The sequence below is a fragment of the Clarias gariepinus genome, chromosome 4 (genome assembly GCF_024256425.1).
Source record: "Clarias gariepinus isolate MV-2021 ecotype Netherlands chromosome 4, CGAR_prim_01v2, whole genome shotgun sequence".
In the NCBI taxonomy this organism is placed as follows: domain Eukaryota; kingdom Metazoa; phylum Chordata; class Actinopteri; order Siluriformes; family Clariidae; genus Clarias; species Clarias gariepinus.
The window spans coordinates 39,393,074-39,412,172 of record NC_071103.1 but is presented as its reverse complement, the minus strand read 5'-3'; the positions used below and the strand labels follow the sequence as shown (position 1 = coordinate 39,412,172).

Genomic DNA, 19,099 nt, shown 5'->3' with positions numbered 1-19,099 from the left:
TGATATTGCAGTTGATGGAAGGGATTTAATTACTATTAATTCATGATGCATATATGACAAATATTGAATTAATATTGAATGTAAAAAATATTTAAACTTGACAATATCCAATAAAATAATCTATTAAGTATTTAAAAAAATATATATATATATATATATATATATATATATATATATATATATATTTACAAAATATTTTATCAATTAATCGATGAATAAATCAACTAATGAAATTTCATTTTCTACAGCTTTTCCTTTGTCTTTATATACACTACCACTCGAGAGTTTGGGGTCACTTGCAAGTTCCTTTGCGTTTGTTTAGTGATTAATTTTCTACATTCTACAACAATACTGGATTTTTTTTAAACTATGAAATGACACAAATGGCTAATTATATATATATATATAGCAAATAGATAATTAAGTAACAGCAAGCAACAGTCAGTTATTATTTTAAGACCTGAAGGCCAGCTAATCTAAAACAGTTTTTTTTTTATTGTGTATTTTAATTAAACTCCTTCAGTATTGTTTTACAGTGTAGAAAAAAATTAACATCAGAAACGACCATGGAGTCAGAAGGGGTTTCCAAACTTTTGACTGGTAGTGTACACTACAACATATTATAGGTTTCATGGATAAAAAAAAAAAGTCTGACTAAGAGCCTATTATAAGAAAACCCTTTCTACACTGATGAGACATGACACACGACTGGACTGAACCCGTCCCCTCTGTCTCTGTGTGGTCTGTGTGTGACACAAATGAACCGGTAAAAGTCGTATCTCGAACAATTTTTTTATTTTTCCCTGTTCTACTGTGAATGTGTACGTTAGGAAGCAGTGAGCCGTGAACTCATTACCACACACATGCACTGCTCGAACACACACATCAGAGCCTGTGAGGACAACAGCAAATTAATCACATTCCCCCTTTTCAGTGGACTGAGTGAGATCTGAGACGCTCAGCTCTAAACTGGGACACGTTATTATTTTCTCAGTCTAAACCCGTCTCTGCTCTTTATTTAGTTCTTCAGCTCAGCGATTTTGACTTTGATTTAATAAAAACCTGCACACATAAACACACCTAATTTGTCCCTCGAAATTTGCTGATCAGTGTTGGATTACTTCCTAAAAGCCTGGTGGATAAGTGTGGAAATAACGGAACGGCAGAAGTGGAAAAGAGTCAGCATTGTTTTTCATTCCCCTCCCTGTGTTTCAGGTCACTTCTGGCTTCAGTCCCAAATCCAATCCTTTCCAGGGAATAAATGCAAAGAGGAATCAAAATGCATGTAGTGTGTAAGGAATAGATCACGGTGTGTTGTGTTGTTATTGGAAACAGGAGGTGTGGTTAAGTTATATTGTTCCGATTTGGACGTTTATCGTACTCGTATAACATAGAGTTTACTTCCTCTTATACCACAAACCACTTATACTATACCAATTCTTTAACTTATTATAATTTTTCAATTATCATTTTTATACCTTATTAGAAAAAGCCAATTAGAAGGAACTAGTTAGAAGAACATTTGTAAATTTTTCACATAGAAAAAGCTTTTCTTTTAAGCAAATGTTGTACAAATGTTGTATATTTGATACATATAATAATATAAAAATAAAATTTAAGTTATGTATATATATGATATGTCAAAACTATACATAAACACATTTTAAAAATAAATTGTAAATATTATGTTTATGATAATTGATAATTGATAAAAGGGTGTAAATACTTTAGAGAATAAATTTGTAAATTTGAAAACCTGTAAATTCGATAATTTTTTTTTTTAATTGTCACTTAATACCAAATATGTCAATTTGACAGTTACAAGAAACATTGTAAATATGACACTTATTGGAATAAGTTATAAATTTAAAACATATAAAATTACGCCATCAATTTAACCCATCAGAGTAATTAGTATAATATTGCCTGTTTATTGGAATAAATTGTGAATTTTACACTCTCAATTCTATCCAGATTTGGGTTTCTGTTCACAAACCGCTTTCATTCCTTAGTATTAGAAAATCCATCGACAGAAGAAATGACAAAAGGTTTTCACGGCTCTTCCATGTGCAGCTGCTGTATGGGACGCTCACCCTAAGCCCTCCTCAGCTCTCACATTAAAGCCCTGAGCTCAAACCCTCAGATCAACCATTTTGGACTGTTTCCACCAATCCTGCTCCTCTAGACATGCCTGAACAAGAAGACGTCTACATGTTTGCTTTAAAAATGTGCCCCCTTTTCTGCCCCCTTGTATCAAAGCCACACTTTACACTGAGTTTAGCCTTGGGACAGAGAGTTAAGCAAGGCATCGTTCCTGGCTTTATGGCTTTGACAGCAGTAGGTGAGATATAGATGAAATCTGTCAAGGCAGGTTAATGCATTCCTGTTAGAAGACAATTCAAACGATCTAAAGTCATATCAGTTTATTGAGTGATAATCCCACTGTGTTCCACTTTATCCCAAATGTAGTCATACACTGGAGCTGGAAGATGAATGTACAGTACAGTAGTTAATATGGCAGTGAAGCATACAGACACACAGTGCATCACCAGAGGTGGGTAGTAACGAGTTACGTTTACTCCGTTACATTTACCTGAGTAATTTTTTGTAAAAAATGTACTACAGTACCGGTGAATCCGTCGTACATACGCTCACTGTGCATGCGCAAACAAAAGTTTCCGCATCTTTCTGTAATTTTGCAGAACGCCCATAAGTCCATGCTGCTACTAGTGGAGGAGGTGTAGTTAGTGTTGTAGTTAGTGTGAAATCTTGCGGTGAATATAGAATGCTATTTTTCATAGCATTTTCATAGCATTTTCATTTTTTGTGAGATTATATGTTAACTTTAATTGTACATATAATGTTACTTTAACAGTTTATAAATATATAAGTATATTTCAGTACAGAATTAATCGCCAACACACATGTTGTTCATTTTTAAGCATGCCAAAAAATATGATGCATCCTTGCTATCATATACAAAGCATGTATGTATATATATATATATATATATATATATATATATATATATATACATATACAGGCCTTTCTTAAAAAATTAGCATATTGTGATAAAGTTCATTATTTTCTGTAATGTACTGATGAACATTAGACTTTCATATATTTCAGATTCATTACACACAACTGAAGTAGTTTAAGCCTTTTATTGTTTTAATATTGATAAGTTTGGCATACAACTCATGAAAACCCAAAATTCCTATCTCAAAAAATTAGCATATCATGAAAAGGTTCTCTAAACGAGCTATTAACCTAATCATCTGAATCAACTAATTAACTCTCAACACCTTCAAAAGATTCCTCAGGCTTTTAAAAACTCCCAGCCTGGTTCATTACTCAAAACCGCAATCATGGGTAAGACTGCCGACCTGACTGCTGTCCAGAAGGCCACCAGTGTGCTGTATCAAGGCACCTCAGTGGGAAGTCTGTGGGAAGGAAAAAGTGTGGCAGAAAATGCTGCACAACGAGAAGAGGTGACCTGACCCTGAGGAAGATTGTGGAGAAGGACCGATTCCAGACCTTGGGGGACCTGCGGAAGCAGTGGACTGAGTCTGGAATAGAAACATCCAGAGCCACCGTGTACAGGCGTGTGCAGGAAATGGGCTACAGGTGCCGCATTCCCCAGGTCAAGCCACTTTTGAACCAGAAACAGCGGCAGAAGCGTCTGACCTGGGCTACAGAGAAGCAGCACTGGACTGTTGCTCAGTGGTCCAAAGTACTTTTTTCGGATGAAAGCAATTTTGCATGTCATTTGGAAAGCTGAGTGGTCATTTGGAAAGGTGCCAGAGTCATGCCAAAATGCCAAAATGCCTGAAGTCCAGTGTCAAGTACCCACAGTCAGTGATGGTCTGGGGTGCCATGTCAGCTGCTGGTGTTGGTCCACTGTGTTTTATCAAGGGCAGGGTCAATGCAGTTAGCTATCAGGAGATTTTGGAGCACTTCATGCTTCAATCTGCTAAAAAGCTTTATGGAGATGAAGATTTCATTTTTCAGCACGACCTGGCACCTGCTCACAGTGCCAAAACCACTGGTAAATGGTTTACTGACCATGGTATTACTGTGCTCAATTGGCCTGCCAGCTCTCCTGACCTGAACCCCATACAGAATCTGTGGGATATTGTAAAGAGAAAGTTGAGAGACGTAAGACCCAACACTCTGGATGAGCTTAAGGCCGCTATCGAAGCATCCTGGGCCTCCATAACACCTCAGCAGTGCCACAGGCTGATTGCCTCCATGCCACGCCGCATTGAAGCAGTCATTTCTGCAAAAGGATTCCCGACCAAGTATTGAGTGCATAACTAAACATAATTATTTGATGGTTGACTTTTTTTTGTATTAAAAACACTTTTCTTTTATTGGTCGGATGAAATATGCTAATTGTTTGAGATAGGAATTTTGGGTTTTCATGAGCTGTATGCCAAAATCATCAATATTAAAATAATTAAAAGGCTTGAACTACTTCAGTTGTGTGTAATGAATCTGAAATATATAATCGTCTAATGTTTATCAGTACATTACAGAAAATAATGAACTATATCACAATATGCTAATTTTTTTAGAAGGACCTGTGTGTGTATATATATATATATATTATAATGAGCTCTGGTCACTTGATTAGATATATAAATATTATAGTATATTAATAGCATAATTAATATATTAATATTATACTATTACTGGAGGCTCTAACATATTAGCAGAAAACTCTCGGCTGACCGACAACAATCTCCACATGTGAAGAAAACATCATTGCTAAACCTTTCATCACCTCCTCAATTTTCAACATAAAAGCCATGAAGCACATTATTACATATTCACACATCCTTCTGTGTGAGAGTGGAACAGCTGGTTTACCCAGACGACTGTCATTAAGTCTTATGTCTGTTAGAATTAGACAGCGAGACCTTGGACACGTCCTCCACCTGTGAGGACACGGGAAAAGCCTTGGTGCAGAGACAGCTGAACGCACATCCGTTTACTTCCTGATGTGTGCTGTACATATTCTATAAATCCATCAGTGCAGGCTTCGTTGTTAGTGTTATAGTATAACTGTATAGACATGTCAGATAGTGAATGCTTTATTCATCTCACTACAGCTGGGTAAAGAACACTTCAACACAATATTAACACCTGGATGGAGAGAGCTATGCTTAATAGCAAACGTTAGGGACTAAACAGCTGTGTGTCCATAAGAAAAACCAAGGTATGTTCAGATTTGAGATGGTTAAGAACATCATGCATCTGGCCTTGACTCTTCTATTATTTATTTTATGTCTCGACAGAATTTAAAGGAAGAGAAATGTAAGAGAATGTTGCAGCGTGAGGCCGGCGTGATGTCTAAATGGTTAGAGATTAAAGTGAACCACAAAGACTAATATAACTGTAGCTGAATCTGCACAGGATTAGGAGCAGGACACGTATCTGGCAGTCCTAAAAACCCTGGTGCATGTTAAACTGTGCCACAAAACCCCCTAACCTCCCTAACCACCCCCCCCCCCAACCCCCCTCCTCCCTGAACACACACACACACATAGAATAGTGAAAATGATCAAAAGTAGATGGTCTTAATTTGCATGTGATTTAGAGGAACAGATAAAAGTAGGAAAAAAAACAGGACGACAGAGAGAGAGAGAGAGAGAGAGAGAGAGAGTTTTGGATAAGAAAAGAAAAAGAGACACAATGTAAAAAAACGAAAGAGTATAAAAGACGAAAAAATACAAAACAGAAAAGGAGAGAGAAGAACAGGAGAAACGTTTGATGATAATCATGGGAGAGACAGAAGTTCAGAAGATAAAAGAAAGAGAGATGCCATTAAAGTGAATCTTGTGAGAGAGACTGAGAAGAGAGAGAGAGAGAGAGAGAGAGAGAGAGGTGCATCTTCAAGGTTCAGAAAGCGGAGCAGCCTGATCATTATATCATTAGTGGTTTGTGAGGAAAGGGAAATTTATGAAGGAAAAACACACACACACACACTTGAAAACTTCCACCGACACTGGAGACTCCTTCCCTACATGTTACCTAATAAACATCTCCATGGTTTTTACTCTATATGACGTCCTTGTGAGTGAGCTGTTGCTATGGCGACGCTGCTGTACCAGAGCGGGGACATGGAGAGTTTCTGCTGCGCTGGTGTGCTCTGTGTGTGTGTGTGTGTGTGTGTGTGTGTGTGTGTGTGTGTGTGTGTGTGTGTTTCAGAGTGGAATGCTGAGAGGCTGAGGAACATTCGGGACGTGTGTGTTGAATTTCAGTGGACCAGGACGAATCTGGTGTAAACATGGGGGAAAGTACAAACATGTCGAGTGTGTACAGCACTTCCTGTGTGTGTGTGTGTGTGTGTGTGTGTGTGTGTGTGTGTGTGTGTGTGTGTGTGTGTGTGTTTACTGTCTCATGTCTCCCCAGGATTCAGACCAGAAATCGACAGACTCTGAGCTCTCCCATCACCTGATTAACACTTTGACCTTCACAAGCTTGAGATCTTCTTCATTTTTATGTTCATGTGTGTTTCTGAGTGTGTACAGTACAGTAGGTCAGGTCTTGTAGTTCAGTTCTCCTCCTTCAGACCAAAGCATTAAATGATACACTAGCTGTGGTTTGCCTGTATACAGTCCTGGTTCGCTTAGCGTTTACGCTGGCATGTTCAACATCCTACACCCAGAGACACAGCAGAAATCCTGGGGATTATATACAGTGGTTACTTTACCAGCTCAAAACTTTTCAAAAGTCTATAAAATCTAACGTTACACACTGAGAACAGCACCAGCACGGCTGCAGATGTTATGTTTATGTTTTTATTTTGCGACTAGCTTTTATCCAGACAGCCACCAATGCCGACCGCCAGTAGGGCACACACACACACAAAATAAATAACAATAATAAATAAAAGGCAAGCTGCAAAAACACTCAAAAACATGACGCCTCATTCGAACCCTTAACTGTCGTACACTTACACACGCGCTCTGGTTGCTGATCGCAGCCTCACTGTGCTATCACGCGCGCTCCTGTGCGCTGTCCATCAACGTCCTTATGAAATGTCAGTAAATTCTTGTCCCTTTTTTAAATTCGGCAGCTTTCGAATCTCGTGATAACCAACGCACATGACTGGGACTTTTCCGCTGCGTGTCCAAACCCCGTGTCCTCTGCATCAGAACCCACAGATAAAGCAGACTCGGTTTGTTTATGTATCTTTGGTCCATGGTGCGTTAAACACATTTCAGTCGAACCACCCCAGAGCTCGGTTGGAAACGGGCCGAGACTCTCTCTCTCTCTCTCTCTCTTTTCTTTTCTTTAAGCGGACTCGGTTCACTTGCTTGCTTTTCTGTTATTTCCTCGGACACAAGCGACGTGACTCAGAAGTTTTTTTTACTCGTTTCTTCACGTGTTGTGCTAAATAATGCTTTTTTAAAATTATATTAACAAATTGATTAGTTTGTACCTGAGGTGCAGGGCAATTTTCATGACATTCACATGCCTTCACGCCTAAAGAAGCAAAACATGTAACCTTCTCAGAGACGTCTTCTGTTAGTGTTAACAATTTTTTTTAAAGTCTGTCTTTTAAAAAATATGAAGCTTGGTGATACGGTACTCAAAGTGGTGTGAAAGATGGAAAGATGGGGAGGAATCTGGAGAAGTGTACGGGTGAAAAATGCTCTCTCTGAACCCTGTGCAGGTTTTATACGTGAAATTATTTCAGCAATCACGTCTTCTCTTTCCTATCTCTGAGGATAATTCTCTTGTTTCCCTTAAATATAATATAGTTATTCATACTGCACGGCTGATAAACGTGACAACCGAGCATGCATTAAAGGTTTTCATGCGGGTTTTTCTGTCCGGGTTACTGAAAAGGGAAACATCACGAAAAAACTAAAATGTAAAGTGAGCGTTTGTTTGAGCACATGGTGCACATGGTGACAAAGCGTCTTAACGAAAATAAGACTGAGATTGTTATGTCTGGTCGTCCTGGTGATCTGGGTGCTTGTGTAGATGCACTTGATGATTTAGAATTGTATATTCGTCCATTTACCAGGAACTGGTTGGCGAAAGTCAAGGCCTACTGTACCTCCCATGTAAGGAGTTTGAAAGTGTATTTCAAATTAAAATATAAATGTGAGCGAGCGTTTTCAGTGGTGGGACCGAAGTTGTGGAAGGATTTACCTGCTCACATAAAGTCTGCTCAGAGTGTTGACATTTTTAAGTCATTACTTAAGACACACTTATATTCTTTGGAGTTTTTGAGACATTTTGACCCTCGGCGCTCCACACCACCGCAGCTCACGTTACACACGCTAACTCCACACCAGCACCACATCTGGATCACGTTTCCTCCTCTCGTCTTCCCTGGTGTCCTGCTTCTGTCCTCACGCACGCTGACGGACCTGCGAGATCAGCTCACACCCAGACAGGGTGATGTCATACTGAGCCATGTGAGATCTTCATTCTCACATTCTACATACTGTATGGCCACCTCTCTCTCTCTTTCTCTCTCTCTCTCGTCTTTTCTTTTTTTCTTCCTAACTCTTTTAGCTTCTGTTCAGACCATCTTCCAGCTCTTAAAATGGCTTCAGGATGCAGGACGGAGATCTGCGGCTTTGCTTTTATTCCCGAGATGACCAAAAGCATGCGCACACACACACACACACACACACACACACACACATACACAAATCTAGGAACTTTTGGATCACACAATGACAATTAGAGAGCGAGCAGCTGAAATTAGCGCTCTGTGTATCTGCGTGTCATGTCAACACTCGGCAACACACACTCCTCAGACACACACACACACACACACACACACAAGTGCCCCAGTATACACTATTTATTTAAAGACAATCTTCTGGAGAAGTGACTCAGCGGACAAAATCCTGCAGAAGGTTTCGAGTCAGCTCGCACTCCCACAGAGGTTGATTGTTTTCCTTTAGTGTTATGTTTTATTATTTTTACACCCCTGTTCAAATGCTGCTGAGGATCCACACAATAATAATAATAATAATAATAATAATAATAATACCATTTGTAAAAGGTTAAATTGAGGGAAGAATTGCTTCAAGTGTTTGTCTCTCATTGATACACTTACCAGCAGAGTCTGATACGCTTGCCAACTGGTAGAGAAACACACACACACACACACACACACACACACACACATGATAGTGTCGAGTGTTCTCTCATTTTACAGTTTTTCTCAGTCGCTTTGGTGCGTTTCTCAGAACACTATTAACATTTGCACAGCAGTTAGTGCATTTCTCAAAACAATTAGTGCAAACTGCAAAACCTAGTGGATAACCTGCAAAAGCACGTCACATGCTCAAAATTGATAATCCATTCCTCAAAAGCAAGTATTCATGTCAATGAAACTGTCAGTGCCATCAAAATGAAAAGTCTTGACACCATCTTTATGAACGAGAGAGTCAAATGGGTTTGTCATGTTTTCACTATGACAGTTTATAATTTCAGTGTTTTCCATTGCAAAAGTATTTGGTGACACCTGAAAATGCTCAAGACAGCACTATGGCCGACTTGTACAGCCATTTGAAATGTGCAGTAAAGTTACTGTAGATGTTATGGGAGTTTTGGGAGTAACTGAGACACTGAATACGTACGTTTGACATTTTTACTGTATAGAAGTGTTTGTAATTCTACAGCATTGTGCAAAAGAAAAATATGCTACAGTCACTTGTTTACTGTAGAATACATGTAAACATAAAATCACCCTTTTGGTAGAGCTGTGCACAAATGTGAACAATATACAGTAGATGTAACAGTACATACAGTATTGTACAGTACTGTAACATACAGGTACAGTAAATCATTCTGGCACATCCAGACGTTCCTGTCTGTCTGGCCACATATTTTCATCTACATCACAACGGATGTTATCCCTCGCAATGCAGCGAGGAAAGTATCTCCTGGAGTGGCGAATCCATCCTCTGGAGGACTCTGCTGTGATGTTGTCACATGCTGCATCCATGGCTGCTAGCAGGGCCATTGGCTCATGTGGATGCCGGTCAATTCACCTGAGATCAAATCAAGGTGAAATTCACCTGAGATCAATTGTTTAATTTAGGAGACATTTCCAGGAAAAAATAATAAAGAAAGGTATAGAATTTGCTTGACAGATGACTAATATTTGACATTTGATAACTAGTTCAACAATTTTGTGTGTAATGACTCAAGCAATGAAAGTAAGACTATTAGTTTTATTGAGAACGACTATTCAGCATCCATAAGTATAATTCATTTTGACTGACATGACATAAGCAAATGGAAATGTCAAAAAACAGCAGAGAAATGTATGAAAGCAACTGATACATGTCCAAAATCATTTGCAGTTTGTTCAGAGAAAGGAGAAAATTGCTACTATGATGTGCACAAATGACTAAATGTTGTGGAGGTTGAACTAATAGTTATGAGAATTTTAATTCTGATCTGAGAAACGCACCAAAGCGACGGAGAAAAACTGTAAGAATAAAGTCCCATACAAGCACCCTGTAGATAGATAGATAGATAGATAGATAGATAGATAGATAGATAGATAGATAGATAGACAGACATGTTGATAGATAGATAGATAGAGAGATAGATAGATAGAGAGATAGAGAGATAGAGAGATAGATAGATAGAGCACTTTATTAATCCCGAATAGAAACTGTATAAATTGTACTATACTGTACTATATCACATAAACAAGCCAGTTAACACGTCCTGATGAAAACCAGGGAAACAAATACAGTGCTACCTCGGCAAATAAAATAAATTTTCATAAGTCTTAAGAATATTGAGAATTTTCACCTTAAGAACTGAACTTTTGCAATAAATTAGCCTCGGCATATGAAACATTTTCAGCGTATAAATGACCGAACCGAACCACACCGAACCAAACTGAACCAAACTGAACCGAACCAAACCGAACGCAGCCTAAGTCACGTGTACGTCTGGGGGCCATTCAGAAAACAGTAAAAAGCCAAGTGAAGCCAGTTTAAATACGTTTTTGTATTTTTTTTTTTGCATTTTGTGCAAGATTTGGTGAAGAAGACATAGCACCATGAAGGACAGTTTTGCAAGAAGAAAAAGGAGCCGCTTTCAGTTTGGTTTTTAAAGCAGCCGGTAAAGGAATCATAAATTAAGCTTAAGTGAAGTTTAATGTCTATTTCTTTCATATTTTACTTCATTCACATGTCTTTTCTAAATATTTCGATTGTTTTTTATATGCAAAATATGATTAAAGTGTTGGAAATTGGTAATGTTGGTAATATTTTTGGGCGGCTGGAACACTCAGAGACAGATGAACCACAGGAAGTACTACCATATAAGGAAAAAGGAGGAAGCGGGAACCAGAGAAAGGGACGCCTAAGAAATTGAACACCATCTAGGGGAAATGAACAAAGCCACAAACAAAAAAACAACATTCAATAGACCATAAAGAACCAGAAATATCATGATATTCAGAATCCCTTATACACGGTGACTCCGCCTTCACACCCCTTTAGGCCACGCCCCTTTCTACTGTACTCCTGCATTTCATTCTTGTGCTTTCAGTGTAGCCTAAAATTGAGCAAGGAATCATAATTTTCAGATATTGCGAGTGATCTTGCTAGGCTAATAGCACGCACACACACACACACACACACACACACACACACACACACACAAACATCAAGGAGACAGCAGACACCCTGTCTAGGAATCGTCCCCCTATCTCCTCATATATTTACATTCTTTTTTCTCTCTCATGGCTCATTCAGGGGTCAGATGTGAAAAGCCGGATGAGTGTGTAACATCAACAGAGCACGACACACTCGCCTACTCTCAAGCGCTGGAGGAATGCGCCGCCGAGTCCTCATTTCACCCAGCTATATTGGGTTATTGTGGGCGGAGCTTAGATTTCATCTGATGACAACCCTGACGTAGCTGTCCGCTAACTACTGAGCTGTATATTTCAGCGTTTAGGATAAAATTAAAAAATATTTATCAAGCGGCTTGCTAACATTATTTAGCTTATCTGATGTTAGCTAGCTCATTCTCATGTCTCGCCAGGCTAGCCTGTATTCATTTGTACACATTGTCAAATGTGATAATAGATGTCTACTAGCTTTCATTTTGACCTCAAATGCTAGTCTTATAATCACAAAGCGAAATCGAAGCAACATGCTAACATGAGATTGTTTAGCTATAGCAGTCGCTAGCTATCTGATTCCAAATACATAGATAGCTAAATTTCATATAAAGCTAGGTTAAACATGATTGTGTCATTTAAAAAAATTATCAAATAGCAGGTTTGCTAGCTAGCCAACGGTCTTCTACGATTAGGTTTACAAGAAACAAATAGAATCTATTTTGTTGTTGTTTTTGTTTATTCTGTTTCTACTTGACTGACTAAATGTTTTCCCAAATTACCCACAATGCTCGATAGGAGTGCTGTAGTCTGAGTGCTGCCTGTCTCAGCATCCCACCACGTCTATGTTTTATTTCTCATTGAATTGGAGTTAAGCTTTGAGTCAGGAACGAAGATCTCGCTGTTTGTTCATATGTGTTTAAGAGCTAACTGTAAAACCTGCCTGTTATTATTTATAATATATTAAGAATATTAACAAAAATACAACCCTGCTCAGAATAAGCACTAAATACACCACGAATATTTCAATATAAACAATCTTTTGGGGCAATAACAATAACAAGCAATAAAAACAATCAACATTTATTCATCGTCCGAATGGTTGAGATGTCACTTCATGGTAAATGTATCGATATATTTATACATATCAACGAAAAATAAGAATAAATAAAATCATAAAAAGTCACATACATGCTAACGTTTCATGTGGTAATGCAGCAGCACAAATCTTTTGGGGCATTAGATCGATTAGGAGCTAAATGTAAAACCTGATTGTGATAATGTATTGTATATTAAGAATAATAACAAAAATACAAAGTCAGTCAGAATAATCACTACATACATCACAAATGTTTTAATACAAACAATCCTCTAGAGCAATAAGAAATAACAAGGAATAAAAATAACCAAAATACTTTACCTCACTTTAAGCCTCTACCAAATGGTCGAGAAGTCACTTTATGGTAAAAGTACCAATATTGTTGCCAAAAAAAAAAACAGTAAATGTATACAGTCTGACTATCAGAAAAAGTCATATTAAAAGTCATATTATTCAAAACTTTTCTGTGGTGATTAGGCCCAGTTTATCTTTTGTTGTACGCTACACCCTATCAAAAAGTTGAGCAGTACCATAAAAGGATTAAACTTAAGCTCCACCTCACTGATGCACAACATCTACTGATGTCCAGAAAGTGTTAACTATCATCAAATTTCACACATCACACTCACCTCATTGAGAACATACTATTGAGGAACAACACAACAAACACACACACATGTGATGCACACACCTGTCCCAGACAGACTAACAAGAGCACCCAGACCCCAGACTCCAAACATTTCAGGAATGCATTTAAGCGGCACAGTACCTTAAACAAACCATTGAAACACCAGCAATGTCCACATTCCCTCAAACATGAAAGGATCTCTTTACCAAAACTCTCCTGCTCTCCTTACTGTAGAGAACACAAGCAGAACCTTACACACACTCTTCCTCAAACCACACACACACACACACACACACAATCACTAGAGAATTGTGTGTGAGGTGCTGTGTACATTGTGTAAATCTGAGACTTACCTGTGACATGGCTGAGCTCGTACATCCTTCCCTTTAGTGTCTCAAAGCCTTAGAGTGCACACACACACACACACACACACACACACACACACACACACACACACACACAGAGCAAACTAAACTAAGCATGTCCTCTTACTTAAGCCAACACACATACCACACAGAGGCAGTCCAACCCTAAAACACTGAGAGACAGAGAGAGAGAGAGAGAGAGAGAGAGAATGGGATATGAAAAGAGAATAAAAGGACAGACACTTTACGACCATAAAAGAAGGAAATAGAAACAGAAAAAAATTGGAAAAATGAGAGAAACTTATAAAAATAAAAAAATTCAGAGCATGAAATAGAGAGAGAGACAGAGAGAGAGAGAGAGACAGATTGGATGGAGAACGACAGCCAGAAAACAGGCGTACTTTATTTAAGTGAACAAAGTGAGGCAAAGAACGAAGTACAAAATCTGAGCATGAAAGAGGAAGAGGGAAAACAGGAAAAACAGAGAGAAGAAAGAGAACGGGAAAAGGACAAACCATAAGGGGAAAAAATCTAAATAAATAAAAAAAATAGAGCATGAAATAAGGAGCAAGTAAAAAAGAGTGAGAAAGAGAGAAAGAGAGAAGAAAATGCCCAAAAGGGATAGATATACACACAGCTTTCCTAAAATGAAGAACTAGAGAACAAGCGGAAGAAGTCTTTAGTTCATCAAAAAACACTAGAAACCCTCTTCAGTGAGAAAGATTGGTGTTTCTACCAGAACAGTGTGTGATCTCCAGTGATGGTCTGCTCACTGGGACATCAGGAAGACCGTGTGAAGATCTAGAAGGCCACTCTCATGTGCACATTGGGGTTCCTCTCAGTTCTCCAGGTTCCTCTTTGGTCTCAGATAGAGGTGCGAGTATGAGGATCTTTCACAACTTTGTGCCACTTTGTGTTGGTCTATCACATAATATCCTCATTAAACACATTTATGTTTGTGGTTGTAACGTAACAAAATGTGGAAAAGTTCACGGGGTATAAATACTTTTGCAAGGCACTGTATTCATTCAACATTCCTAGTTTACAAAAGATCTGGACATGTGACTTTCACACCTGTGCAGGAGGTGTGAAACATGGGACTCCAGAGTGAAGAAAAGAAACGCACTTGGCAGCATGGAGAGAAAAAAAAATAAAAAATGAGGAAACACTTTGCTGACTCTCGGCTTTGAGATGAATGAACAAGGTTCTGATGTAATGAAAGGAGCCCTTGTGAACAACGGTTTGAATAATGACACCCGACAAAGAAGGAGAACGTTGGTGGAGTCTCAATGTTTGGTTTTCCTCTCGAGAGGGATTAGTCAGCATCATTTTGGTCTTGGGGCAATTAGTCGGTTTAATGGTTTTTCCACTTGACCTTTTTCTCTAATAGAAAACACAATGCAGGAACAGTGAATATCTCTTACAGAAACATTCAGGGGGAAAAACACAGACTTTCATACTTCATGGATTTTTTTGGTTGGTCCATGTGGTTCAGAGGCATCTCCACCCATGCTATTGGAATTTAACCCGTTTTTTTCCAGTCGCCCCGTCCTCGGTCACCGCTGGCTAAATTTACAGACACTTAGCGCTGCGTCTTTCCAGAAACGCCCCATCAGAAGCGGTTAGTGAGGTTGACTTTGGCTCAGAGGAATCACAAGCTTCGGGGCGGTCTGCAGGGGTTAAGCAGGGGGTCACACGTTCCCTGTTTCTCCTTAACTTCTCCTGAATTCAAGCCAAGAGGACGTACAAAGTAAACTCCAATACTTTAGCAGGTAGTTGTGATGTTGACTATGAAACATATCACTTTTTCACAAATAAATACCATTTATGAGTTTGTTTTTACTTATTTACCTAAAAGAAATGTCACTTAAAAAAAAAAAAAATCTGTAGTTGTGACTTTTTAAAAGAAGTGCAAACTTGTTTATTCTTAGAAAAAAGTGAGTGACGTTTTTTAAACCCTTTTCGATAACAGCAGCTTTAAAAGTAGTGCTGCCGTATATATACTGTATACGCATGTATATATGAAGGCGTTCAAGTCAAACCAGATCTTGTGATTAAATTTCAGAAGACTTCATGTACAGTAAGGTGATGAGACTCTTATTTAAATGGTGCACATGTTTTAAAGCTTACAGAACTTGGCTGTCACATCCCCTGCAGTCCTGACCTGAATTAAGAGAGGTGTTTAAAGTATGGAAGGAGTCTCCAGTGTCAGTGCTTTGTAACAGATGCTTCTTTGCTTTTTTTCAGTAACATGACAAGGTGTGTTAATTTTTTTTGTCTTATAAACAAAAACTAGAACAAAAAGAGGCCAGTGAGAGAAAGAGTATTTATGTTTGCTGTAATGTATGTGAGAGAAGGAACTAAAAGGAATAATGCAGTAGAGTATAAGCTGTAGAGTATCGGGGTTACATTTCGAAGATGTACAGTATGGACTGAAAAGAAAGTTTAAACCAGATGCAAAATACAAAAAACAAAACCATAAAACATTGGGTGCTGGATCATTCATATGACAAGCACCGTTTGAAAAGATCGTGCGCCCATTCATGTGGAATTCACCCTGACGCTGCCTCATTCGCAAAAGCATTAGACAGGCTCGAACCTGTAACCAGCCCTGGGGACAGAAAAGAAATAAATCTGTCCACCTCACAGCTGCCTAATGGTTACTCTACACCAGGGACGCCTCGTCCGCGAACAAACGCAAACTCCCATCATCAGGATTCAGGGTCAGATAGAGGTGCACTTTCTGACCACCATAAAGGACTTTTTCTAAAGATAAAACTCAGGAAGGGGTTTGTGCTTACCTGTTGGCCTGCCATACTGATCCTCAGCTTCTGTGTTCAAAAAAAAAACAAAAAAACACAATGAATGAAATTTGCAGTGTGTCGAGGAGTTGCAGTTGCTTTTACATGCAAATCCGTGTCATAAAAGGGTCAAAGATCTCAAAATTCAAAACAAACAATTATTATCTAAAGGACACAAAGACCTGAGGAAGCTTTAATACTTCAAAGCAAATTCAGTATTACAGTAGCTACAAAACACGAGGTCTGTGAAGGGCCGAAGGAGGAACCTCCAAACTCCTGCCTCACTGTGTTTCTTTAGGCACCAAAATCATTAGTCTAATTCCAGTTTCATACAAACGTTATAACAAATTCAACAATACAAATAGAAAGGAATGATTCTAGTTTTAATACCGCTCAAAATTTTTTGGTATATTATGAAGATTGAGGCCATGATATGTTACAGTACTGCGTAACACCATTAAGTGTACATCTAACCCAGTGAGTAAAAAGATAACCTGGTTTGCGTTAAGCTAACGGTAGAGTACAGCTAAAATACTGTAGCTAATGTAAAGCTAACCTAGCAAAGTAGAAAGCTTATCTAACATATTTAAAGCTTCACTAGTGAGTAGAACATTAAACTAGCCAAGAGTGCATCTAACCCAGTGAGCAGGAAGTTGATCTAAAAAGTGTCAAATTAACTCAGCATGTAGAAAGCTAACCCAGCTAAAATAGCGAGTGTAAAGCTAAGAGTAGAAAGCTAATCTAACAAATTTAAAGCTATTCTAACTAGTGTTAACATATCCAGTGTAGAAAGCTAACCCAGTGACCTAACCTAGGAAGTGTAACTAGCTGTTCTTTTTCGTTATTTGGGTTAGTTAGCATAGCTACTGGGTAACTCTGTAAATGTGCGCTGTTACCAGACGATTGATTCCTGACTTTGTGCACGTGGGTTTAGTTCTTTGAGGGACGTCAGAGAGAGATTCGGACAAAGTTCTGTTAATCAAGTTGATTAACTGCAATGCTGTTTTATCTTTCGGAGTTAATGAAGGCCATACGAAGGATTATTACGGGCTTATTCACACTTGATGTCCTCATCAACAGCCGCATCTGACACTGAGCACGAAGACACGGACTCTTTACCTGCTGGGATCTGAAACTCCGTCAGACACAGTTTCTCTCTCACACCCAGCACTAATGACATAAGCAACCTGAGGTTACACTCATCATGTCATCACCTTCACCCCAGGGGACAGTTACAACAGCTGACCTTTAACCCCTGGGGTCAGGGATTGCACTGATGTATGAGATTCACCACATTCTGGTTGTGTAAACTATTGAAAATATGCCAAATTCCATGTTTGTGTATATATATATATATATATATATATATATATATATATATACACACACACACACACACACATCGTGTTAGCGAATTGGATCTCTGCAAGTTCATTATATTATTATTATTATTATTATTATTATTATTATTGGGGTGATAATTCAGTACTGTCCATTTCCATCTCACTCACTCATGCTCTATAGCGCTTGTACTGGGTTGAGGGAAGCCAATCCCAGGGGACAATAAGGGCAGTACACCCTGGATGGGGTGTGAGTCCATCAGATGACACACAATCACATACACAAGGAAAAAAGACCAATTAACCTCTAATCTGCAGGTCTTTGGACTGTGGGAGGAAACCCACCAAGCACAGGGAGGACATAGAAACAAAGACCCTAGGCAGACCTGGAGGTGCAATGCCACAGGGCTAACCAGTACGCCACCATGCCACCTGACCTTTATCAGTAGGTGGTAATTCAGTAGTTTACAGTAGTCTCTTCTAGTGACTCTAATGACTAGTGGGCAGTACTGATCTGAAGCAGTGGGTGAAAATACTGACATGTAGCAGTAGATGTTAAATAAGTAGTGTACGGTACTAAACTGCAGCAGAAGTTAATTTGTGTTGATTACAGTACTGACCTGGAGCAGTAGTTATTAATTCTGTGATGTAGTTTACAGTATAGACTTGCAGTAGTGAGTGCTAATATTGCAGCAGTAGTTGTTTATTCTGTAGTGTAGTTTACGGTACTGACCTTCAACAGTAGTTGTTTATTCTGTAGTATAGTTTATGGTATTAACCTCCAGCAGTAATTGTTTATTCTGTAGTGTAGTTAACGGTACTGACCTCCAGCAGTAATTGTTTATTCTGTAGTATAGTTTACGGTACTGACCTCCAGCAGTAATTGTTTATTCTGTAGTGTAGTTTATGGTATTAACCTGCAGCTGTAGTTGTTTATTCTGTAGTATAGTTTACGGTACTGATCTTCAACAGTAGTTGTTTATTTTGTAGCGTAGTCTACAGCATGGACCTGCAGCTGTAGTTGTTTATTCTGTAGTGTAGTTTATGGTATTAACCTGCAGCTGTAGTTGTTTATTCTGTAGTATAGTTTACGGTACTGACCTCCAGCAGTAATTGTTTATTCTGTAGTGTAGTTTATGGTATTAACCACCAGCAGTAATTGTTTATTCTGTAGTATAGTTTACGGTACTGACCTCCAGCAGTAATTGTTTATTCTGTAGTATAGTATGGTACTAAA

General features: G+C 38.6%; 1 protein-coding gene across 1 annotated transcript in view; it reads right to left on the bottom strand.

The window, feature by feature from the left end:
* LOC128520320 (uncharacterized) overlaps positions 1-19,099 on the bottom strand; it is a 57,181-nt gene that overhangs the window by 36,482 nt on the left and 1,600 nt on the right. Inside the window, exon 2 of the mRNA XM_053494509.1 lies at positions 16,523-16,552. Coding sequence (XP_053350484.1) covers positions 16,523-16,552 — 30 coding nt within the window. The remainder of the gene's footprint in view (positions 1-16,522; positions 16,553-19,099) is intronic.